At 47.9% G+C, this 24,462-nt stretch overlaps 1 protein-coding gene across 1 annotated transcript in view; it reads left to right on the top strand.

The window, feature by feature from the left end:
- LOC125945371 (uncharacterized) overlaps nucleotides 1-23,861 on the top strand; it is a 31,870-nt gene extending 8,009 nt beyond the window's left edge. Inside the window, exons 2-4 of the mRNA XM_049667120.1 lie at nucleotides 4,030-4,212; nucleotides 14,252-14,383; nucleotides 23,716-23,861. Of these exons, the coding sequence (XP_049523077.1) occupies nucleotides 4,030-4,212; nucleotides 14,252-14,383; nucleotides 23,716-23,765 (365 nt within the window). The 3' untranslated portion in view covers nucleotides 23,766-23,861. The remainder of the gene's footprint in view (nucleotides 1-4,029; nucleotides 4,213-14,251; nucleotides 14,384-23,715) is intronic.
- The last annotated feature ends 601 nt before the right edge of the window (nucleotides 23,862-24,462 follow it).

Raw genomic sequence — 24,462 nt, 5'->3', positions numbered from 1 at the left:
GCAGCGCTGACTCCAGGATCATATTGCATGCTGGAACGCTAAGCTTCTGCTTCGGCGGCGTAACAGCAGGGTCGTCCAAGCGGCGGCGATGCGAAGCTTCTGCTTCGGCGGCGTGAACGGCAACGTCCTCTCAGTGACGGCGCTCAGGTTCTGCTTCGGAGGCGCGTACGACAGAGTCCTCTCGTCGGTGGCGCTGAACTTCTGTTTCGGCGGCGCTCACTCCTGGGGCCCCTTGGCAGCGGCAATTGTAAGCTTCCGCTTCGGCGGCACGAACAGCAAGGTCCTGTCGGTGGCGGTGCTTAGCTTCAACTTCTGTGGCGGAAAGGGACGGGTGCTTTCGACGACGGCGCTTAGCTTCTGCTTCGGTAGCGCTCACCTCTGAATTCTTGCGTCGGCGGCACTCGGCCTCTGCTCGGGTACCTCGTTTAGTAGCAGCGGCAGACGAAGAACTTCCAGCGGTTGTGCCACTCATTGTTCAGAATGAAAGCGTGAACATGGGAACTCGTGGTTCGCGCGGAGCGCATTCTAAGCGGCAGCGGCGCAGGCGAACTAACGCGTACGCAGTTGACCCGAAGCACACGCGAGCGCTTTGCTTTCTTACATGAAATCAGTGAACGCGCTCGCCGCATGCTTTAGCAATGATTTCATGTCGACCGCGTGACCGCGACCGCTACTATAGCACCATCTCGTAGAGAGTCGCCGCCGTGGAGCACGTCTCGTGCGGCACTCCGCTTTGCTCCTCACGCTTTCGCCATACTCTCCTCCTCTGCTTTGCTGCTCACGCTTCGGCTGTACCCTCCTCCTCCTCTTTCTTCCTCGTGCTCTATTCGTTATCGCCGTTTTTCATGGCCCGTTGCGTTCCGCGTTCGCTCTCCTTTTTCATCCTTCGGTGGGCTCGTTCGTTCTGCCGGTTACGCCGAGACCGAGGCCGACGCTAAACGCAGGAACGGGCGCCTAAGAGATGCGCTCTAAAACGCTAACAGCAGAGGGGAGCAACCATTGCAGCTATATAAAGAGCGGCAAAGGGAAATGATGTCATTAAAGCTATCAGAATAAACACGAACAAGATTGAAGAAAAGGAGAGAACCAGTATTGAATCTGGCAATGTTTATTAATGACGGGTGAGAGCATCGAAAAACCGCAGGTCACAGGCAATGTCCACAACATTGCAGAGGAGTAGATTTCTGTTCCTGATTGTGAGTGGGAAAAATATTTGTTATAGGTGGAAGTATAGGCACGTATTTCTCTTATGTTCAGAGAGTTATCATGGCACCGAGATACACTAACATGTTGCTGCACATGTCAGTGTATACAGTGTTGTGCGAATAAACAGTGTGTAACGTAAAAATGTGAGAAGAAAGTGTGAGCGGCGTGGGAAAAGCTGAGGCAGCTCCAGATGTCATTTTATATCAGGCGAGAGAGAGTGAGCGTAACGCCTTAAGTAATTTGCTTTTGTCACCTTTGTGAGTTGTTGAGCAAACATAATTATTTAGTTTGCAGTGGTACTCGTTTACCAGTGAATCGAACCTGCCTGCAAAAGGTAAATTTAATTAAAGAGGTAAGCGATGTGTGGTACCAGTTGTTAACATTGTCAATATCAGTTTGAAGAGATATTGGGTCTAAATTATTATTATTACTCAACCAAGGGCGCAATCGTTTGGGGAGCCTGATTTCATTTTTATTTCAATGCCGATGTAAGTTACGTTGATTAGGAACACCAGGGTTCCAAAACCAAGCCCTGGGTGGCACCGGAAGATACGCTCGCGTTCACAACTTCTCAACTGTCATTCCAACTTTTTGAGAGCGATCATTAAGATGGTTTTGAAGCCAGTGAAGGATGCTATTCAGTATTCTAAGAAGTGAAAACTTACAAAAAAGAAGAACGTCCAATACTTTATTTAAAGGTTTTTGAAAATCTAGTAAAAGCAGTCTTTCTGTTAGGCCTTGTCGTGGCAACTAAAAATACACTACGTAAATTCGAACAGTCCAGCAGCACAGGAGTCTTTCGCTCGTGTGGCATGCATATTCGGTGTGGGGGTGTATAGTCTACTGATTTATTGCTGTCCCCCCCCCCCCTCATTAATTTCGTAAAAGCAGATAAGAAGGTTTGCTCCATGTAATTACGATACCGGCGCTTCAATAAAATAACGTACGGGTGTTAGTCTGGACATTTCAATGACTGCCTACGAAGCGAGATAAATTCTTCAGTGTAAGGAAATAGTCCGGGGCAAACTTTGGGAGTAAAAAAAAGTCATAACTGTACAAGTAATTCTGTATCTAAATGGTGGACGCTCGATTTGTATTAATAACGTTACCATAGTTTCTATTATTCTGATTTGAAAGAAACCCTTAACCTTGCACTCGGCCTCGCAACGCTTGAAACAGCGAAGCTGGGTGAGCGTAGCCCAGCATTTTCCGGAAGTGCGCGCGAACTTTTCATCTTATTACTCATGATGATAATTTCTTTTCGCGCGTCTCGAACTTACTGCCGTCACTGCGCGCTGCATAGCGCAGCTTGCAACTCCGACACCTCGTTCCAATGCCGACACCGCGTTCTAGGAGACCCGCTCCGTGAATGCGTCTCTCTCTCAAAACCTGTTCACCTCGCAGAGCACGATCGTACGAACGCGCCAGCTATGAACAAAGACGACGACGCTCGAACGCTATCATATGCATGGTTCACATAAATGCACGCTCTGCAGGCTTAGCTGCATAGCCTAGTGGTTACGGCGCTCGCTTTGGGACTGCGGGTACGCGGGCTCGAATCCCGCCTCGGCGGGAGTAGTTTCTTGCTACGCACCACAAATTACGGCTGGCTTAACAGCGTCGCCATTAAAAAAAAACATTCGCTGAGGTTTAACTTTGTAGACCTAGTCAGGGCACAAGCGAAAGGTATGTTTGACTTGCTTTTGCAAATACTATGCACACTATTTCATTAAAGTTAGGCTTTATTGCATATCTGATGATGTGCCTCTGTGTTTTATGAATAGTGACGAAGACGGTCTTTGCTTGAGATTTCGCAGCCTGCCGTCTAGCTATATCTACTGGATGATTGCATTCAGCCTGTTGCTTGCGCAGAAGCGCACGCACAGACGGCACAGTCGGCGTGCCATCCATGGCGAGACAGAGTAACCAAGCGCCGGCGAAGCAGCCGTTGAACCCTCGTCTAGCCACGTAGTTCCGCAGTGGCAAGGCTCCGAGTGAGCGCCACTGCGACGCCTCTCCGCAGCGGATCAGGTGGCGTGACGTCACGCCGGCCACACATTTGCGCTCCGGCGGCTCAAAATCATGGCGAGATGATGAATGACCATGCGGGATTAGGCGTAGTAGAGATTTCGCTCTAAAATTGGTGCGCTTATAAGAAAATTCATGAGCCATTCCACTCTGTGAAGGTGGATGACCAGCGAAGCCGTTTAGCGCACGACACAGAGGTGACACAGAATTTTGAACATAGATACGAACATATTTATTGTCCTGGTCGGTGGTCATCGTGACGATAGGTACGCACACACATTCGCCTATCACCTGTTATTAAATCTGTCCGTCACGTAAGACAATGAATAGCTCATACCCCCGTAAATGCGGCCTCGCCATTACGACGACAGAAAAGAAGTGAAATTCCACGCTGGAATGACGAGCGGCAACGGAGCCAGCTGGTGCCGTGGCAGGAACGCGGGTGCCGTGGCACGAGCGCGTTCGCGCGGTTGCGCCGAGGAGCGCCAACGAGCCAGCTGTGGAAGGAGACGACGACGCTCAAGTTATTGCTGATGGTTTTTCCGCGCGGGTGCCATAAAATTCCGGATCCTAGCCGTAGACAGCTTCCGTGTAAAACATCCGCTATAGAAGTTGTCCTATAGTGCAAAGTTGTGTCTAAATGGGTTTATAAATCCAGTATAGGAGGCTCTCATAGCAAAGCAGCAATGTCAGTTCTGCTACTATGCATGGTCAGCGTCTCTCTTTCACAAACTCGCATGACACCATGATTATCTGAGTTTAATTTTGTGTTTGGTGTATTTTGTCACGTTTCAGCATGCCCAGAAAATGAAGAGTCGGTGTACTGCGATGGATCTTACCTGGTCCCGCAAGTATACTGCGGAGGCGCAGGTCTTGACGACACATGGCGCTGCGGATGGGAAAATCGTAGGATGTGTCGATGTAAAGCTGCTTACGCACGTGAAACGAACAACACATGCGTGCTCGTAGAGAACTGCAGTAAGTCAGTCAAAACTAGCCTGCCGTACTATAATTTCTTGGTCTTTATTGCGATAGCAATTACATGAACACTCCACGCGCATTTCTGCCATTGTTATCGCCGTCGCCGTGAGGCTACGTATAAAGTCCAAGGATGATAAGATCAACGACGCGCGCCGTATGCTGGTTGTGCGAGTGAAACCTTGCGAGGGTGAGCCGGCGATTGCGGCTCAAACTCGCGCACGCAACGGAGGGAAGCGCACCGTGTTCCGTCGCGCGCACTGCTCCAGTGTGACAAATGGGGGGGGGGGGGGGGGGGGGGCGTTCTATTTCCCGTGGCCTGGGTGGCCGCGCGCGCTACTGCCCTGGACCCTGCTCGTAAGGCGCCCGGAAGGCTGCGGGGGGACAGTGGGGAAGGTGGGCAGGGGCGTGTTTTACTCCAGCCCGCTGTATCTTAACAGCCATCTGCGACGGGTAACCGAGTCGGCCGTGCGCTGTGTTTTCACGACTTAATTCACGTCGTTGCGAGAGGCTGCACGAAGGCCACTTCACTCGTTGCTGCTGCCGCGCTGGCTCACAACAGCGCGGTCGTCGAGTGAGGTGTTCATCTTTGCTTGTGCGCGCGTGACACCATGCTCGTTCATTTAGTTAGTATGCCTATGTTTACAAGGTTATATAGCTGATAAATCTGCTATTCTACCATCCTTACTTTGCTATCACAAGTGATGCTTCGCTATTCGGACGAAACTGCGACTTTCTTTTGCGTGTGAACCTAAATATACTGGCTGCTTTGTTTTATCGGTAAGACATTTAACATATAAACATTGGCTGTGGCATGCAGGCTTTCCTATTGGACCTATATATTTCGTATAAGAGCAACAGAGATTTTCATTGGAATTCTCCCTAGGTACGTATCCTATTTTATAAAGCTATACGCACTTTTGCGACAATAACAGTACTGTTCACAGCATTCTTCGCGGGGAGTGCGGCTGGCCACTTTCCCCTGAATTATCGCGGGACGATGATTTATCTCTGGTCAATTATCATACGTGGAACGTCATTCGATTTTATTTTTGTCTCCTCTATCCGCGCTGCCACCGTGTGCGCGCATGCAATTCGCATGTATCTCCGCTCAGGGTATTTTGACTGATGTCATATCAAGTCAGCACGCTACAAGCCCTGTGCGTACCGCTTGCTCGACTCGATCACCATATTGTTTAGTTCTCAGTGACTTTATCAGCCAAGCATCTTGCGCGGTTTGGTTTTGGGATACGCGTGAAAACTCACACCGAGTACCACCTCCGGTTCGGCATACACAACACCATGGAGGAGATAGCCGAGGCTCAGGAACGGGCCCAGCTAACTCGGCTATCCACAGCGCCGGCCGACAGGCGGATCCTTGAGGAGATCGGACTCACCCCCATCAAGAACTTGGCTAGCAACACCCAGATCCCCAGAAAAATAGGGGAGAAGCTCGTCGTCGCTCCATTGCCCCGCAACGTTCATCCCATGCATAACGCCGGTCGTCGCAAGGCAAGAGCATCAACGATACTAAAGCAAATCTAAAAGGACAAGATCGAAGCAAGCTTCGTGGATGCCGCCGCATACCTAGACAGTAAAGCTTTTGCGGTTTCCGTCATGGACACACTGGGCAAAGTCATCAACTGTGCCTCGGTTCGGACGACGGACCCCGAGGTGGCCGAGCAAGTGGCCATTGCACTCGCCATGCAAGACGGTCGGAGAGACAGGGTGTATAGCGATTCTAAAGCGGCCGTCAGGGCATTCCAGAAAGGCCGGCTAGCTCGGCAGGTATTTCAAATTCTGAAAGGCGTCAAACACGGCTACAGCGGCACCCACTCCATCCTTTTGTTCTCTGCCCACATCGGGGCGACCGAGGGAGTTCCTCTGAACCTCAACGAGTCTGCCCACGAGGCTGCACGTGGCTTTACCGACCGCGCTGCCCTCGGATCAAACGAGTCTCCCCCCGGACACAGGGACGCTCCGATCACGCACAATGAAATTACTAAATTCAGCGAGAAGGCTCTTCCCGCCGCCTCATTCAAAGCTAAGCAGGCCGCAGGCGGTCACGCTCAGACGACTGCAAACTAACTCCTACCCAAGTCCGGCGTCCCTTAACAGCATACGCGTATATATCCTGACATTTGACCGAATTTTTCTTGCGCGGCCTGTGGTGAGGCTGCTACTTTGTCTCACAGGCTCTGGGAGTGCGGGCCGTTTGGCCCGAAGTTCACAAAGGAAGAGTGGGACGCGCTCCTGCGAAGTCTCGTCTTTGAAGACCAACTCCTGGCTGTCCAGTGCGCCCGTTATCGGGCCGCAGGCTAGACCTTTCGGTCCCATTCGTGGGATTAGCCGGGTGCGGGTTTTATTGCATTTTTCTGGACCCAATAAAAGTTTATTTATTCACTCACTCACACCGGGATCGGTCTGGTATGTCCGGTACTGCAGCACTGAGCAGTAAGCCATGCTGCAAGCGTGGGCAAATAAATTGCTGCCATGGGAATGAAACACCTTATCTGCAATCCTACAATCAGGGCTTCAACCATCCAACCAGCGAGCTGCATTGGCTGCGGCAAAGGCGTGAAGCCGAGTCACGTGATGTCACTTCCTACGTCATAACAAAAGCAGCGCCGGCCTATCTGGTGGTGGCTATTGACGCCCATACTTCTCTGCTGCCTTTGATGCATCAATTGCTCGGATTGATCTGCGAATGATATTCCATAGCCGAAGTAACTGCACTCCTGTTTGAGGGCCATTGCGTGGAAGAGCCATCTTACTCCTTTGCCCTCGAGTTAAACAAACTGCGGTTTAACTGACCACCAATCACAATCTCTACATTCTCGACATCCGACAAATCATTCCGTATGACATTTTCTGCCGGACGCAAAGCCAGGCTTTTGTGTCCAATGTCCTTATTCATCCTATGTATCTTACCTGGTCAATTCCATAATTACTCCGTACGTTGCCTGTACTTCGATTCGGGCTCATGCTAAAGAGTTCCGTTTTTCTTTTACTTTGAACCAATGAAGGTAGCGTAAGCCAGGTGGACACAAGAAGTCCCCAAGAAGAATGCGACTCCGTGTCGTATTCGTTTTGTTTCTGGTACGGTTATTGCTAAAGTATTATTCGACAGCCCAAGAACAGGTTTGCTAGGTTCCATTTCCGTCCTCTTGAGGATATTTATACTCTTCGGAATACGTGTGGTGGCTGTTTACATATTATAGTACGACGTAACAACTACAGGAATGACACTTCTTTTCCGATTTGGAAACGTCATCAAGCTGAGAGTTGCAACATTCGCGCGTAGTGGGGTGAAGATCGTGTTGTGCTTGCATCGAGCCTCTAGCTACGTAATGGAAATAGCACGGGTGATAAATATAACACTGGAGTGAATGAAATAGTAAGCGTACTCTTATGCATGTATTTTCGTAATATAGTTGAAGAAAATCCTCCGTGTAACTGTAACAAGCTTTAAATAAGGTCATGTGAGATCTCCTAGCTCGGGTCACTGCGCAATAGCTAAGGATTGTGAGGTCAAAAAGTTTACGCAGCAGTTCTTTTACTCGGAATGGAATTTTAGGTGGAAACAGTGATAATACATGCCTGTGTATACGGTAAGCTCACGAAAGCCTCCACACGGAAATGTTGCAAAATGTCTGATGAAAGAAAGCTTTGTGCAGGATGCGTGGATTGGAAATAAAGTGATGAAGTGACGTTGAGCGACCACCAACTATGGCCGCTTGGATAAGCAAGAACGCCAAAGCCATTCACTAAAAAGAGGCCTTTCGCTACGATTCGCTACGAAAGCCTTTCGAAAGGTTCTGACATAAGTATTGATCTTTAGACGCAAGCAACAGCTATGACTCTACTCCTGATCACTGGCTGTGTGTCTAACTTGCAATGAAGGGAAGTGGGGAGGAAAAGGGAAGTACGAGGAATCAGGGGCGCAATTCACTTTGCTCCACCGTACTTAGGCAATTTAATGGCGAAAACGTTCTTACGCTCAGACAAAGGTGCAACTGAAGTGACAGCGCACTTAACTTCCTGCGGCGTTTGGGAGCGAGAAGCAAAGCTCGGATTCAACGGCAACGAAAGAAATAAGCGTGGTCACAATGTTTCAAAGCAGCCGTCACATATGTAATTACACTCAACGTTGTCGCGCACGTACAAGCAGCATCTCGTCATACAAGCCAATACTTGTTGTCTCTACTATCTGAATTTCACGAGGTCTTCACTGTCCCAGGCTCCGCCATTGCTCCGAACCACCATTGCATCTTCATTGGAAAGCGGGAGTGACAACGCATTTGTGTAAAGCAAGGACAGTGGCCCTCACAGAATTGGTAGCTGCCGAGTTAGATCTTCCAGTAAGTGCCGACACATTATCTCCGATAGCGATGTCGGAAATAAGGAGATCCAATAGTTATGGCCGTAAGGAAGAATGGGCACTTTGTGTGGTGACTTCCCACTAACCATGATCAACGCAGCGACAAAAATGGAATAGCACCTACTTTTCCATGTTGAGGACATTACTGCTAATCTAAATAGATAAGCTTTCCGTGCGCTGGATATAAGGAACACCTACAATCAACTACCGCTGGACAAGAAAGGCCCGGCCACATTAAGCTGAACCGGCACAGACACCGACAAGGAAATACAAAGATGCCGATGATCGCCTGAGTAGTTGGCAGGTTCTGTCGTTGAGAGGCGTTCTATCACATTAGGCCGACAACGCTGCGGATACGAACGACGCAGTGAGTTGACGCAGTGCGCTAGGATTTTGTCTTCGTGAAATCGCAGAGCGAGAACATCGCGCCGAAAATGTGATTGCCGCAGAAGGTGCGCTTTTATGCATCCTATAATGGAAACATGCTTCCTTTTGAAGCGCGTGGCAGCCGAGCAGCCGCACTCAAAGAAACAGCAGAGGACGGTGTAGGACAAGGAATCAGCGTTTATTCGTTTGAGGCGCTTTTACATTCAGCGGTTGCTTCTCCGCTGCTGATCTCAGTGCACGTGTTGTCGAAGTGACGCGTCATGCACTTGACGTTACCACAGTCCTTCCACCAAGATCATAGTCTTAATTTATTGGCTTCAGTGACGAAAATCGTGGTAGGCATATCGATCTGGCGGTTTCCGGGCACGCTGGCTTCTGCGAAGGGTTGTTGGAGAGTTGGAAGGCACTTCAACATGCGTCTGAGGATGTTCGCTATGGGCAGCTGGCAGTTTCAATTCCTGCCCTTATGATGTTGGTGGGTCCGGGTTGTTGCATCATCGGGAAGACGAGGTACTGCCGGGTCCTCCTCGTGATGCGCCTTCTGGGGTGCGATGGGGGCCTCCTGATGACGTACAATGTACTCGGTCCCGGATCGTATCGGGGCCTCTACCCAGGCGTCTTATCCTGCATGATGGAAACAACTGCGCAAGTGCAAATGTTCAACATGAACGCGCCGGACTCTGTCCTGCGTCTCTACCAGATAGGTCACAGGGCTGAGTAACCATACTACACGCCCTTTCGTGAATTACACGTTCTCTTGCCTGACAGTCTTCACTTATACCAAGTCTCCTTCCCCGAATGAACTGAAAATCGATCTTCTTTGGCCATGCTACCGTTTTACTGCTTCTTGCTTGCTCTACATGTCAAAACGAAACGAGGGCCTTAGAAATGACAGTTTCGGGTGCGGCGTTGCTATCACAAACAGTTTGGCCAGGACACTTGCCTGTTGTGGGGTTAGATGCTGTCCGATACGCCAGCAAGACGTCCAGTCACTCCTGCATTGATCTGCTGTAACCTCCCTTATTGTCGTGCATGAATTGCTTGCGAAGGCTCCTCTTAACAGTTTGCACAGACCTTCAGCAGCCCCTCTGTATTTCGCAGGGTATGGCGGGCTGTATTTGCGTCTAATACCACAGGCATCAACAAAGTCCTGGAACTCCTGCGATGAAAACGGCGGGCCATTATCAGAAATAAGATATTCAGGGAATCCGTAAGCAGCAAATAGTCTCTACAAGTGCTCGCTGTAGGATGTAGTTGAGCGCATAGGAAGCACTTCGATTCGCTTTCAAAACGAGTGAACGCACAAAAGCAATGTCGTTTTTTCAAAGTCAAATAAGTCCACATGCCTTCGCTCTCAAACAGCTTGCATATTTTCATTTGCAACATCACATTGTGATCCTGTAACCATGTCGACAACTCTACCAGCTTTTGCCAAAATTTATTCGCACTCGAACCTCTAATGATGACGTCATCAACGTAGCACCCTACTTGACGGATACCTTTGAGAAGCCCGTCCATGAGCACGGGAATATGGCAAGAACACTTGCGATACCGTAAGGAAGCCGCTGGAATTGGTAAAGACCATGGTATATGTGTTTAGTTAAAATCGCTATCCCATCTTCGTTAAGTTCCACTTGTTGATAGGCGGTAGGAAGGACAATCACACAGAATACCTATGAGTCTGCTAACATTGCAAACAAATATTCTGGCAAAGGATGCACAGGGTTCACCGTCATCTTAAAGTCATCGCACAGCCGCACTTTTGCTCTTCCATCTTTTGGTACCACCACCAAAGGGTTGTCCAATCGCTTCTGGTGACCTTTTTCAATACTCCATTACGTTCTAAGGCGTTCAGTTCCTGAGACCAAGCTTCCTTCAACGCAAAGGGCACGGGCAGGCCTTGAAAAATAAAGGCTTGTTGTTTTGCTGCAAATCAACTTGTGCTTTGTAGCCCGTTATCAACCCCATCTGGGGTTGAAACACGGCTTCAAATTTTTAAAGCGAATCTTTCTATGTCTCACTGATTCGTCCGTGAGCGCCGAAAACGCACTGCAGGAATCTGCGCACACAATAGAACAACGGCGCACGACGTACGTATCGTAGAACACTACAGTTTACATTCGCAGTTGTACCGATAAGAACAATGGGAACTGCAACGTTACGCTACCCAGAAGAACTGTATATACCTGCATTGAATTACGCCCGTCACGCAATGTATTTCCGGCCGTCACCATGGGTAGGCCGCGGGTGCACCGCACGGCGGTAGATGCTGCGGTACGCGAACGTAAGCGCGAGTGTGTGAGTGTGTGCGTGTAATCAACGGCTACATGATCTAAAATAAAGGCTGTGCGACTTAACGAAATGTGTCTTCATTCGACTTCAATGTTCAAAAAATACAGTCATAATCAAGCAATCAAATCGCATATGCATCGCATCGGGTCGCTCAGTATTTATTGGGTTCGTTCCATGGTCGTTGGCTTCGGACTTTGACTTTGATTCAGTTTGCATGGGAGAAAGCTTCGCGTTAAGCCATCTTTCTTTTAGAAACGGGCTTTGATTTTTGTTTAGTTCTTCCGGGGCATCATCTTGCTGTACAGCTTGTACTTCTTGGCAGCTCTATTTAAGCTTTCTCCGCCAGTTGCGACGACGCAAACGTGGTAACTCTCTGCCACCATTATCTACTATCAGCAGAGGTAAAATAACAGTTTGATGACCGTGCTCGTCTCGCACCTTCCCCGATCCTACGACTAGCATCAGTTCCCCTTTGTATGCCCTAAAAAGGAAGAGTCACCTTCTTCACTGTCAAGTGCGGGAACCTGTGCTTAAAACCGACTTCCGCATAACGGTGACGGAAGCCACTGTGTTTGCATCCTTACGGCTTTTTCTTCCATCCGAACTGTGACGCAGTGTGCAAACCAATTTATTGTCATACTGTATATTTCTTGATCTTCGCCCGAATCCTCTGCCGGGCTATCGCTTGCATTCGGCGCCTGTGTTCTGCCTGTACGCTGCCTGGAATTTATTCTCAAGTGAGCTTGCTCACCGCAATTATGGCACTTGTACTTAGAATGCCGGCAACTTTCAGCCGTATGACGTTTACCGCAACGCAATCAGTCTTGTGGTTCAGTCTTGATTCGATAGCTGTCCTTGGCACGGTTGCCTTGCGCCAGAAGATCAACTTCTAGACCTGAGCACCTTTGCGACCTACCTTGGTGCTCTTCTAACTTAATTTGTTGAGTCTGTGTGGAGGTTATTTCACCATTTTACCGCGATTTTGCACGCCTCTTCGAATGTCAGCTGCTCAGCAGCAATCAGCTCACGTTGAACGTCGGCGCAAAGTATCCCCGCGACTACCCTTCTCTAAGCGCTTCATCGAGGAATTTACCAAGCTCGCAACTTCTGGCCATGTGCTTCAGCTGAACAATAAATTCCACTACAGTCTCTTGCTGAAGTTGCAGTCTGCGGTAAATCGGCACCTTTCCACGATCACTGCCATTCGGGCACTGTAGCGGGCTTTCAGCAGAGCCGTGACCTCGTCATACGTTCTCCTGGGTGGGGAATGTGGTACTAGTAGGTTCTTCAATAGTTCATACACTGGAGGTCCTACTACAATCAGGAATACAACTAGTTTCTTGCCTTCAGCCAGATCATTTGCCAAGAGGTAAATCTCAAATCTAAGTAGGACTCGCAGTTCTCGCTCCTCTCATCAAAACTTTTGTATCAATTTTTCCAACCTTTGCCATTCCAGCGCCGACCAGGCAGTAGCCGTCTTCAGCAGCAATAGAAGAAACAAGTGGCAAGCCACTGCGGTGCCATCCTCATCGCCAGCAAATTTTGTAGTGTGCGGCAGCCGAGCAGCCGTATTCAAAGAAACATCAGTGGCCGGTGCAGGACAACTAATCAGCGTTTACTTGTTTGATGCGCTTTAATAGACAATGATTTCTTATCCGTTGATCATCTGAGTGCACTTGACGTTATCACACTTCCGAAGTTGAGATGAATGATCGTCAGCCCTTGCCAGGAGTATGTGTCGAGCTGGAGCCAGTAACGAATGTATTCAGTGAACAGCCCACCTGCAGCCGAGGTCTTCGTGCACGTATACCTACTGCCTGGGCACCTGAACAAACGGCCTCGCCAAGCTAGGCCAACACAACGCTGATCCTGGTCTCTCGAGTTCACTGTAGCTCACTTCTGCCCATAACAAGAAGCAGGAAGTGCCGACACGGCACGGAAAGGAGCCTACCAAAATAAACAGTACGTGGCAGCCGTTGCGAAGTGCGGCTGCTCAGATCAGCCAGTGCCTGTGTGATGCGACGCTGATTGTATGCGCAAACCTCTATGTTTTACTGCATTTCGTCGGTATTTCAGGTGAGTGCTGCATGATTTTCGTTGTACTTGAAGTCAACTACGAGTGGCGGCAAAATGTAAAGGAATGCGGGTCATGCGCAATAGCCGTGCACTGCTGTGGAAAGTGAACCTTAGTACTGCCAATCACATCAACGCGAACTAAGCCGCGAAAACATAGCGCGTGGCGGACTTTGACACGTCACAGATGGCTTTTAAGATACAGCAGCCGGGTGAGCGAGTGCGACCGCCTTCTCACTCCGCGCTTCTTTTCTGCTTCCCTTCCTTACGTGCGCGAGATTGAGCCACGATTGCTGGCTTACTCTCGCACGCTTTCACTCACACATATAGCATACGGCGCGCGGCATTCATTTTATCGCCCTGTGGTTTATACGGAAACTCACGGTGACGGCGATGGCAGAAATGCGGCTGGAGTGTTCATCTAATTGTTATCGCAATCAAAATAGCGAGAAATTATAGAAACAACTTCGTCACGCTCTGTTTCTTCTCTGTGAGAAGAAATGACGCTTGGTGTCTATTATTCAGTGCTGGTTGAAGGTATTAGGTTAGAAACTTCACACTCAGAAGCGAAACCACGAGCAAAAACGTTTTATTGTTTGTGTTTCGCCCGTAGACAAAGCTCGTTCATCAAAACCCGCCGTGGTTGCTCAGTGGCTGTGGTGTTGGGCTGCTGAGCACGAGGTCGAATCCCGGTCACGGCAGCCGCATTTCTATAGGGGCGAAATGCGAAAACACCCGTGTACGTAAATTTAGGTGCACGTTAAAGAACCCCAGGTGGTCCAAATTTCCCGAGTCCCCCCACTACGGCGTGCCTCATAATCAGATCGTGGTTTTGGCACGTGAAACCCCATGTTGTAATTTTATTTTTTTCTCGTTCATCAAATGCCAAATTGTATTTTACTACAGAATATGGACTGTACGAGCATCCAATCCGATTCTATTTCGAAAAAGAAGAAGTCTCAGAAAGTGAGCACAAAAGCCCGGCTCACCAAGGAACAAGGCAACAACCTTACCGAACTTGGTCAGAAAGCTTTGGAGGTGAGCAATGTCTTCATATTGCCAGCACTTATCTTGGTTCGGAAATGCCATATGCTCCCACTGTAGATTTATCTATGTTCATCCTCATCATCAGCCTATATTTTATGTCCACTGCGGGACAAAGGCCTGTCCCTGCGATCTCCAATTACCCCTGTCTTGCGCTAGCGTACTCCAACTTGCGCCTGCGAATTTCCTAACTTCATCATCCCACATGGTTTTCTGCCGTCCTCGACTGCGCTTCCCTTCTCTTGGTATCCATTCTGTAACCCTAATGGTCCACCGGTTATCCATCCTACGCATTACATGGCCTGCCCAGCTCCATTTCTTCCGCTTAGTGTCAGCTAGAAGATCGGCTATCCCCGTTTGTTCTCTGATCCACACCGTTCTCTTCCTGTCTCTTAATGTTACTCCTAAGATTTTTTGTTTCATCGCTCTTTGTGCGGTCCTTAACTTGTTCTCGCGCTTCTTTGTTAACCTCCAAGTTCCTGCCTCATATATTAGCACCGGTAGAATGCAATGATTGTACACTTTTCTTTTCAACGACAGTGGTAAGCTTCCAGTCAGGATTTGGCAATGCCGGCCGTATGAACTCCAACCCAATTTTATTCTTCTGTAAATTTCTTTCTCGTAATCACGGTCCCCTGAGAGTAATTGACCTAGATAAACGTACTACTTTACAGACTCTAGAGGCTGACTGGCGATCCTGAATTCTTGTTCCCCTTCCAGGCTATGGAACATTATCTTTGTCTTCTGCGTATTCATCTTCAACCCAATTCTTACACTTTGTCGATTAAGGCCCTCAATCATTTGCTGTAATTCGTCTCCATTGTTGCGGAATAGGACAATGTCATCTGCAAACCGAAGTTTGCTGAGATATTCACCGTTGATCCTCACTCCTAAGCCTTCCCAGTCTAAGAGCTTGAATACTTCTTCTAAGCATGCAGTGAATAGCATTGAAGAGGTTGTGTCTCCTTGCCTGACTCCTTTCTTGATAGATAACTTTCTACTTTTCTTGTGGAGAACCAAGGTAGCTGTGGAATCCTTATAGATGTTTGCTAAGATATTCACGTATGCCTCCTGTACGCCTTGATTACGCAATGCCTCTATGACTACTGGTATCTCTACTCAATCAAATGCCTTTTCATATTCTATGAAAGCCATATACAGAGGTTGATTGTACTCCGCAGATTTCTCGATTACCTGATTGATGACATGGATATGATCCATCGTGGAATATCCCTTCCTGAAGCGAGCCTGTTCTCTTGGTTGGCTGAAGTCAAGTGTTGCCCTGATTCTATTGGAAATTGTCTTGGTGAATATTTTATACAATACTGAAAGCAAGCTAATGGGTCTATAATTCTTCAATTCTTTAACGTCTCCCTTCTTATGGATTAGTATAATGTTGGCGTTTTTCCACCTCTGTGGTACACTTGAAGTTGTGAGGCATTGCGTATAAAGGGCCGCAAGCTTTTCAAGCATATCTCCTCCATCTTTGATTAAATCTACTGTTATTCCATCTTCTCCAGCAGATTTTCTATGTTATGGAGTACTAATATGGGATGGATACGCTACTTTGTAACCAGTGGTACTCGAAGCCAGAACCTTTACATTCGCATGGGCGTTTCATAAGTGCTGATTTGTAGATGGTGGTCTCACCTTTAAGGTTCATTGGGCAGTCTTTACAGTGTCAATAGAATCGTTATAAAGAATTAAAATTTTTCTCTTGATTTCTTGGTTTACCAATTATTAGGGAGTCTACACCCCCCCAAAATGTATTCTGCTTATGTTAGTCTATATTTAGGTGATTCAGTCCTTACTAAAGGTCATCACAACTGCAGTTTTGATTCTATAGAAGGGACCAAATTTTCTGAAGATATGCGAATCAATGATCGCCTTAGCTATTTTAATAGTAGAGCATTTAAGAGCGATAGCTGGTTGGGACACAGGTTTGAGATTGGCTCGAACACTCAGTCACACCGACAACCTTGTCCCCGCATTGATTGTTGCTTTGGTGGAGGCCGCGCGTCACAGCTGCAAGGTGTTACGCGGGAAACGGGTGGCCTTTCACTTCGTGATGTGGTAGTCACTGAATTGGGTGTCAGTTAAGATATTTTCTAGGGGATGGAAGTTACTTTCGCAAGACGAAAGAAACAGCTGCATAAAGAGACAGAAGCTCCTCGCAAACACCGACACGACGAGTTGGGATGCGGGGCAGGCTGATAGAGCTTCGAGTATTGTAGGTATTTCTCTGCCGAAAGAGTTTTAAGAGTTTTTTTTGCGACCTGCGATCAAGAGGGCCAGTCGTGGTCTACCATGTGTGCGAATGTCACATACGTGATTGCACCAAACTCGTAACAATGGCTTGACGCTGAATCAGGGGAAAGCAGGGCGTGAAACGACGAAAGGATGTTCCTGCCGTCCAAAAATTAAAGGGGTAGTAGCTTGCTTTTTATGACGTGATAAATAGTGGGAAATAATGAAGAATTGGAGAGCAACGACACAATCGCTGGGATTGTCGGAAGCTTACACGGAGAGCATGTCGGTCACGTTAGGCTGTTAGTGCGGAGATGATAGGAAGTAGTAATTGTTTGATCAGTCACACATGACCGGAGAATACAGCTGCAAAAGTGTGTGAGTAGCTAAGAAGGACCGCGATGGCGGGGCATGATGCCGTAGAGCAGGAAATCATTGACAACATACACGCAGCTTAGTTGACGCCCACCTGCGATCACTTGTGCCCTTCAGTATTGTGGATCAGAGAGAAAACAGGGATAGCCTATAATATAGCTGACATTCAGACAAAAAAAATTGAGCTGGGCAGGCCATGTGATGCGTAGGAGGGATAACCGGTGGGCCATCAGAGTTACAAAATGGATACCAAGAGAAGGGAAGCGCAGTCGAGAATGGCAGGAAAATAGGCGGGATAATTAAGTTAAGAAATTCGCAGGTGCAAGTTCGAATCAGCTAGCACAAGACAGGGGCAATTGGAGATCACAGGTATAGAGGCCTTCGTCCTGCGGTGGACATAAATATGGTCTGATGATGATGATGATGATTCTTAAATAACTACTAACTTATGCAGTTTACCATACCGTCTTCTGTAAAATAAAAAAGAATTAAAAACATTGAAGAAACTGTGACTGGAGACCGGAAAATAAAAAGCAACTTGTCGGTTTCATGTTCCGTAGTTTCTGTTTCAATCTGAAGCCTTATGTACAGATTATCACGTTTCATGAGAGCTTCTGGTGTGGAGGTCGGTGAATGAGGGATCTCGACGTTTGAAAAGGACACCCACGTAATAGGAAATTGAAGAAATAAAATTGGCAGCAATTCTTTCAAAACCCTATGGTGCCCCTCTCAATCATTCAATCAGCCAATCAATATTTATTTTAATAATTATTTAACTTTGATCTATACATTACTATCGCAAAGGAAGCTGCCTGCCAGTTCGAGAAGTTTCCAAACATTTATGCACTTCGTAAATATGGATAGTATAAATTTTGCATATCAAGCACAAATTTTAGAATCTATGTCAAGCGAAGATTTTAAGTGCGGTTAGTGAAATGCTATAAACGTTTCGATTTATTTTCGGCGTCTTTGCCGCAAAGGAGACTGGGGAGCACGTGTCTGCCCTCACGCACCCTCACTACACAATATGACTACACCAATCTTGCATTGTACTTCTTATTTTGCAACAGGTCTTGAAAACGGGCTGCCATCTACATAGGTCATCTCCCGATTACATAATTTGCGTATTCCAAGAATGTGTCACAAGAAACTCGTAATATCAAGCAGTAGTGAAAATACATGCAGCCTGGCGAAATCAAAATTAAAAGATAAGTGAATAGTTTAGCCAAACAAGTCTGGCATGCCAATACATATTTAGTATATTACAAAACATCATAGGTTGCGGAAAAAAAATGTGGTCGCAGTTTCACCTGAAAGGCGAAGCATCAATTGCGATAGCAAATTTGTAGAGAGCTATACGGAGTAATGATAGTAGCTTTATCAGCTCTATAAACTTCGACATGCAGCAGCACCGGCAACACGCAGAACTGTTGTCGACGCCGTCGGCGTTTTGCCCGCGTTCACACAAAATGCGTGCGGCGTTGGTGACTGTTGCCGGAGCCTCTGATATAAATAGGCACTTGGTGCCGCAGCTAAACGTCGCCTCCCTTCCCACCCCCTGGCCCGCCCCCCCCCCCCCCCCCAAGGCCTTTCGCGCGTCGGAAGAAGGCACGTTTGCTCTACATATATGGTGATTGTAAAGGAGGAAACAGGCGCCTACTTCTGCAGCCCTTCAGGGAGCACGGCGCAGAACGCGCGTTTGTTCGCCCTGCGTTCACTCCCCGTGAAAGCGCGCGTCCCTTGCGAACTTTCACTCGCACATACAACGTTCGGCGTGCGGCAACGATTTCATCTCTATTGACGTCATACAGAACCTCACGGCGACGGCGACGATGACGGCAGAAATCTGCTTTGGAGTGTCCATATAATTGCTATCGCAATAAAACGCGCATGCAAATATTCAAACTAGTCCTAAACTGGCAGCAGTGAGCACCATGAAATGGACAAAGTAAAAAGTGGATCTTTATGACACCGTAATGAACGAAAATGTTAGCCATTTCTCTCCTTTTGGCTGCACCGCGTCACCACCTCCACATTGATGCGGACGCGTGTGATAGCAGACCAGATACTTTACCCCAGATGATAGGGAAGCTGTGTCCCCAGAAGTGTGTCTTCCGTTCGATGAAAACCTGGATGACCTAGATGACCTACATTTGAACGTATAGCGATTGAACAAGGGTGGAATAATAGTGGTTGGGTGATGGGATCAAGCATGCGCCTTCTTGGAGAACCATAAGCCGTGTGGAACCGGATGCGAGGTACCGACTCACTTGCTTACTTCAAGATGAATATGTTGCGTTTTCACAACACTTCAAGCTAACCATCGAAAGCTGAAGAATGAAAGGTCGATGTTTCAAACCACAAGTAAATGAGAAGGCCACCAGTTCCCGGCTCGAATCTACTTTCCTGGTTGATTGGAGAGGCCTAAAGGAGAGAAAACTTCCGAGATTCTAGGGGACCAAATAATTGCCGAGCAGTCCCTGGCGTCATGTCATCATGAAGTCTGAGTCAACTTGAAGGAGCGTGACTTGAAGACTGTAGCCTGGTAAGCACAATATGGAGATTAGTGCTTATAAGCTGAAGGACTAAATAATTTTTAAAGCTAAGCTTTATATGGCTAGCCGAAACGAAAAAGCGTCTGTCCGTCGCCTGTGTACAGAAAACTGTCATAATCAGCATTGGCTCGACCGTCGTCGTCTTCTTCCGCAGCTGGGTCATTGGCGCCCCTCAGGTTGCACTCGCTCTCCGGTTCGGCACGCGCTCGTGCCACTGCTCCCACATTCATCGCCGTCTTCTACCACAGCTGGGTCCGTTGCCGCTCACCATTCCAGCGTAGAATTTCACTTCTCTTCTGTCGTCGTAATGGGGAGGCCGCGTTTACAGGGTATGAACAATTGCTTGAGGGCGTAGGAGCCATTCATTGTCTTATGTGGCGAACTGATTTAGTTTGAAGCAATTTAATTTCATAGAATCGCAAGCGGCAATGACAGGCGAATGCTGCTAACCACGCCGCCGAGCAAACTCGAGACATCGAACGTGTGCGATCATGGCGGACTGCGGTCATACTGTCAGTGACGTCGTTCTCTCCGTCGCAGCCGAACGTGTGTGTAATAACATTAAGAACACAAAGACGTAAAGACTAATCGAGAAACACTTTAACGAACCATCGCAATTAACCCAGCCTTCAACACCGGGACCACACGTTTCAGCTTCGCTGGTTAACCATCTGTACAAAGTGCTTGGACGGTGATTTGTTTAGAAAAGCTAAAAGAGATAGGAAGGCACCAGAGTAGAGAAGAGCAATCACGATAGAGTGTCAAAGCGTTACGAAATGTATACGGCGCGGATGAATGGCCCACAGTTCTAAGTGGGTCTAGCATGGCCTTGCTAATGCAATTTGTTGCGTAAGTGGGGTGTGTGCACACAAAGCAGCTATATGATTTATTACTGGAAAACTAAGCGATAAAATAGAACGGCTTGCATAGCGCAATGACAAGATGACGCTGACCAAGTGAAGCAAATGTTAAACAACAGAAATCGACTGAGTCTTGGGAAGAAATAGGTGGAATCATGACCTGCATGCATGCAGTTGGTATAGCCGTGGAAATAATGATGTGCCGGTAGTAGTAGGAATTGAGCATAGACAAGAAGCTGCTTGTATACGTAAACTCTGAGATACTGGCTCGAATATGGTGTGGATAAGGTGCCCTCTGTTATCGATAGCATAGCCAACAGGCGCAGAAGCATCAGTGACATTGACGGGTGGTACCACGAGGCAAATGCTGGCAGGACGAGTGTTCATACTGACACCTTAATACTACGGAGGGATTAAAGTGCGGTGCTTCAACAATTACTTTATTATATGATTCTTCGGAATGTTCCAGGTGTCGGAAGAGTCGAATACACAGTTCCGCTCTAGAAATTACCCATGGCAGAGTAAGCAAGCTTGGAAAAAGCCTAACATCATCGTAGGCACTGACGACAGTGAAGAAACAAGTACGACTCCAACCGAGAAATAGGCAATTATATTATAGGGAGAGAAAGTTACGAATCACGCGGATCTGAGGATTGCTCCATTAGTAAGCCCTTAGGCACAGCCCTGCGTGTAACGGTGGCCGACTTTAAAAAATTGGCTGTTTCGTCCGAAAGGCGAAGCATTGATTGCGATAGCAAATTATTAGGTAGCTATAGCAGTAAGTTTAGCAGTTTTGTTAGCTGTATATTATGCTGTGAACATCGGCTTGACATATAATTTAACAAGCGTGGTGTCACGAACGAACAGGCAAACATGAACACATTTCACTCGATGACCACGGACACTCGCTGTCAGAAAGCTGGCATGATGAAGAGCGACAGCCGCGACGCGTGAATTATCCCTCGTGCTGTCTCTGGCTTCAACGCAAGCTACGCGCACACGAAGCCATCAGCTATCTCGGGTGAGCTGGCCTTCGAATACAGAGCAGATTACCTCCAAGATAAGCGCTGAGGGCACGCCTACACTGAGCGCTTATGTAATATTTAGGCCTTTGATATGTTGCTGGGACTTATCGGGAGCTTACACGGTGCGCGCGTTAGCGTGGTGAAGTGTGGTGTCAATGGTATTGATGTGTGGAATCAGTGAAGTTTTGGCGGAGGAGGAACACGAAAAGTAGCGGGCCACTGACAGTAGTGAGAAGTAAAGTAGTTTTTGAAGACACGCTGGAGAATACGAGCGGCTGCATGGGGAAAACAGCAGGCGAGAAAAAGGATGGAAAATCAGTAGTCATTCAAAATTTTTCCAAAGTGATCCTTATAATACTCCGATAATTGTATTCCTTCAATAACCCGATTCTTGGCCCATCCCCCATAGTGGGTAGAAGCCACTCTCGAAGGCAAGCAAGCAAGCAAGCAAGCAAGCAAGCAAGTGGCGCACAGAAGGAAGAATGCGGGGCAAAAGCAATCCTTGTAGAGAAACTTAGTGACGCGCACATCGAGAAGCGAGGTGGACTGGCTGCAGCCCCACTACCAAGGTGAACAATGGACACCCCTTCCATGGATCAAGCTCAGCGGGGCGCTGATGTTCGGCTTTGGAACCAGAGGTGGTCGCCAGCTAACTGGAATCTTGGGAATGAACAGCACTTGTGACACTGGCCTTGTATACACTGCTGCTGGCTCTAGCAAATCCTACCCCTGTCCGGCAGGCCGAAGCTGTTCCAGCGCGAGGCAGAAGCACCAGCCAGCAGAAGTGCCAATTTGCTGGAATGCAAAAGCCACCTAGTGAAGTCGTCTTCGACACGTACGTCATCAATTGCTGCGCAAAACACTGATAGCGACGACGCCGGACTACAGACAATACCATCGACGAAGATCCTGTCAGACGCATCGGTTGTATGAGTGCCATGGAGGGGTAGTAGCGAGTTTTGAATTTAGAACATTTTACGACTTTGAATCTGAGAGAGTGCAGAACAGCCAATACTAGTTACGGGACTAAGGGATGTTTTAGAGCGCACCTCTTAAGCACCCACTCCTGCGGCGACTGTTGGCGTCGGCGTAACCGAGCGAACGAACACAGTGAAGGATGAAAGCGCGAACGCGGAGTGCTGCGGTTGATGAAAGACGCTAGGAGGAAAGTGGAGGAGGAGGGTATGGCGAAAGCACGAGAAGAAAAGGGTATTGCGTTGACGATAACTACGACATGGCGCCAGAGTAGCGCTCGTCGTATGGCAGGTTTGTCTGAGGCGGCTGTTGTGAATCGCCCCCATGCGTCACCCACGTGCTGCCACTCGTGATCTCCAGATTAGGGAGGCAGTCACACCACACTTCGCTTCATTTGCAACGTGCCGCACGAGACAGATTGTCCGTGCCAACAAATATATCGTTGTGGGTTCTCCCCAGTTTGCGGGTGCTGCCACGAGGCAGCACCCGTGAACTGGGGAGAAATAGGCAATGATTGGTTTTAAAAGGCATTCACGAAGAATATTTCGTGTCTTTTGTGTCTCGCCTATTCGAATACCGCCGATAAGCGCACATCCGCAAGCAGCACCTTAGTTTTTTGTTCTTTCTTCACTCTGTCCTTTAGTATCTGCCCTTAAATGCATAAAAATCACCACCACCTCATTTCAAAGAAAGAACAATACGCAGTTAGCAGTTTAGTCAGAACAACGGCCTTTCTAAGTTTATATATTTGTTTTAGCTATGATCAGAATAGAAACAGAGGTTTTTATATGTTTAAGAACACTGCAGATTTTTTAGAGCGCAGCTCCTAGGTGCTCCTGTCTGGGTCGCGCATCGGCATTCCCGGCATGAGCGAGCGAACGAGCGTAGCGGATGAAAGAGCGAACGCTCAGCCCTGTAGGGGATGAAAACAGCGGCGAGAGCGAAGAGCGCATGAGGAGGGAAGCGGAGGACGACGGTATGGCACTGAGACAACGATGCTACGAGATGGCGCCAGAGTAGCGCGCGTAGTCTGGGAGGTCCATCTGTGGTGGCTCTTCTGAACCAACGCACAGCTTCTCACAATCTTACGATCAGCGAGGCAGTTGCACCCCACTTCGCCCCGTTTGCAACGTGCCTCACGAGACAGATTGTCCGCGCCAGCCAATATACCGCGAAATTATAACACGTATAGAGTGGCGCTCAAGTTTTGCATTACGGAGTATCGCAATCGTCAGTGAATGTTTTTTATCACTTTCCATGCTTAGTGACACGCTGCTCTTTTAACGCAGTTTCTTCACAGCCACGGCCCTCTTTACCTTCAAATGATGAGCGAGGATGAATGGAACAACAATAGCTGCTTATGCGTAAAGTCTCTATTTCTAGCCGCACATACTGACGGATGTGAACGCACTTTGGAGTGCTACACGTACGTGAGGACAGTGTGAGTATGTCTTCCCACAGTTTCTTTCTAATGGAAACGTTAAATCTGGGACGTTAAACAAAACGGAACACTACGCGGTAACACAGCTTTTATGAAACACACAAAAACGAAGGTGGTACCTTAATTTTATTAAATGTTTCAAAAAAAAACGGAAATACGAGAAAGGTATTTGCGTAATTAGGACATTAATAACGCTCTCAAGTTATGTTTCGTATAAGGGAAAGATAAAAAAATTAGCGTAGCTTACACTGGAGGCGCAATGCTAAAGTGACAGAGGAGCTGATGGACACCTATAGCTAGTCCTGGCTTTTGTGATAGGCTAAGCACTACCATGTCATCCCCAGCATTTTCTCAAATTTATTGATTATTGATCGATACTTGATATGACAGGAAATGAACCCTGTCATGATTTGGATTGTGTGGCCGGACGAGGCGAAGAAGGAACGGCAGTTCTGATGTGGATTTGTCGCCGTGATGCGAGGAACATGAAACGCGCGGCCAAGAGAGCGAGAGTGGCCTACGGCTCAAGCAAGTCAAAGATTAGAGTTACAGAATTGATAACGAGAGAAGGGAAGCGCAGTCGAGGACGGCAGAG

This window comes from Dermacentor silvarum, chromosome 5 (assembly GCF_013339745.2).
Source record: "Dermacentor silvarum isolate Dsil-2018 chromosome 5, BIME_Dsil_1.4, whole genome shotgun sequence".
NCBI lineage: Eukaryota > Metazoa > Arthropoda > Arachnida > Ixodida > Ixodidae > Dermacentor > Dermacentor silvarum.
This window is presented reverse-complemented; position numbering and strand designations above follow the sequence as displayed.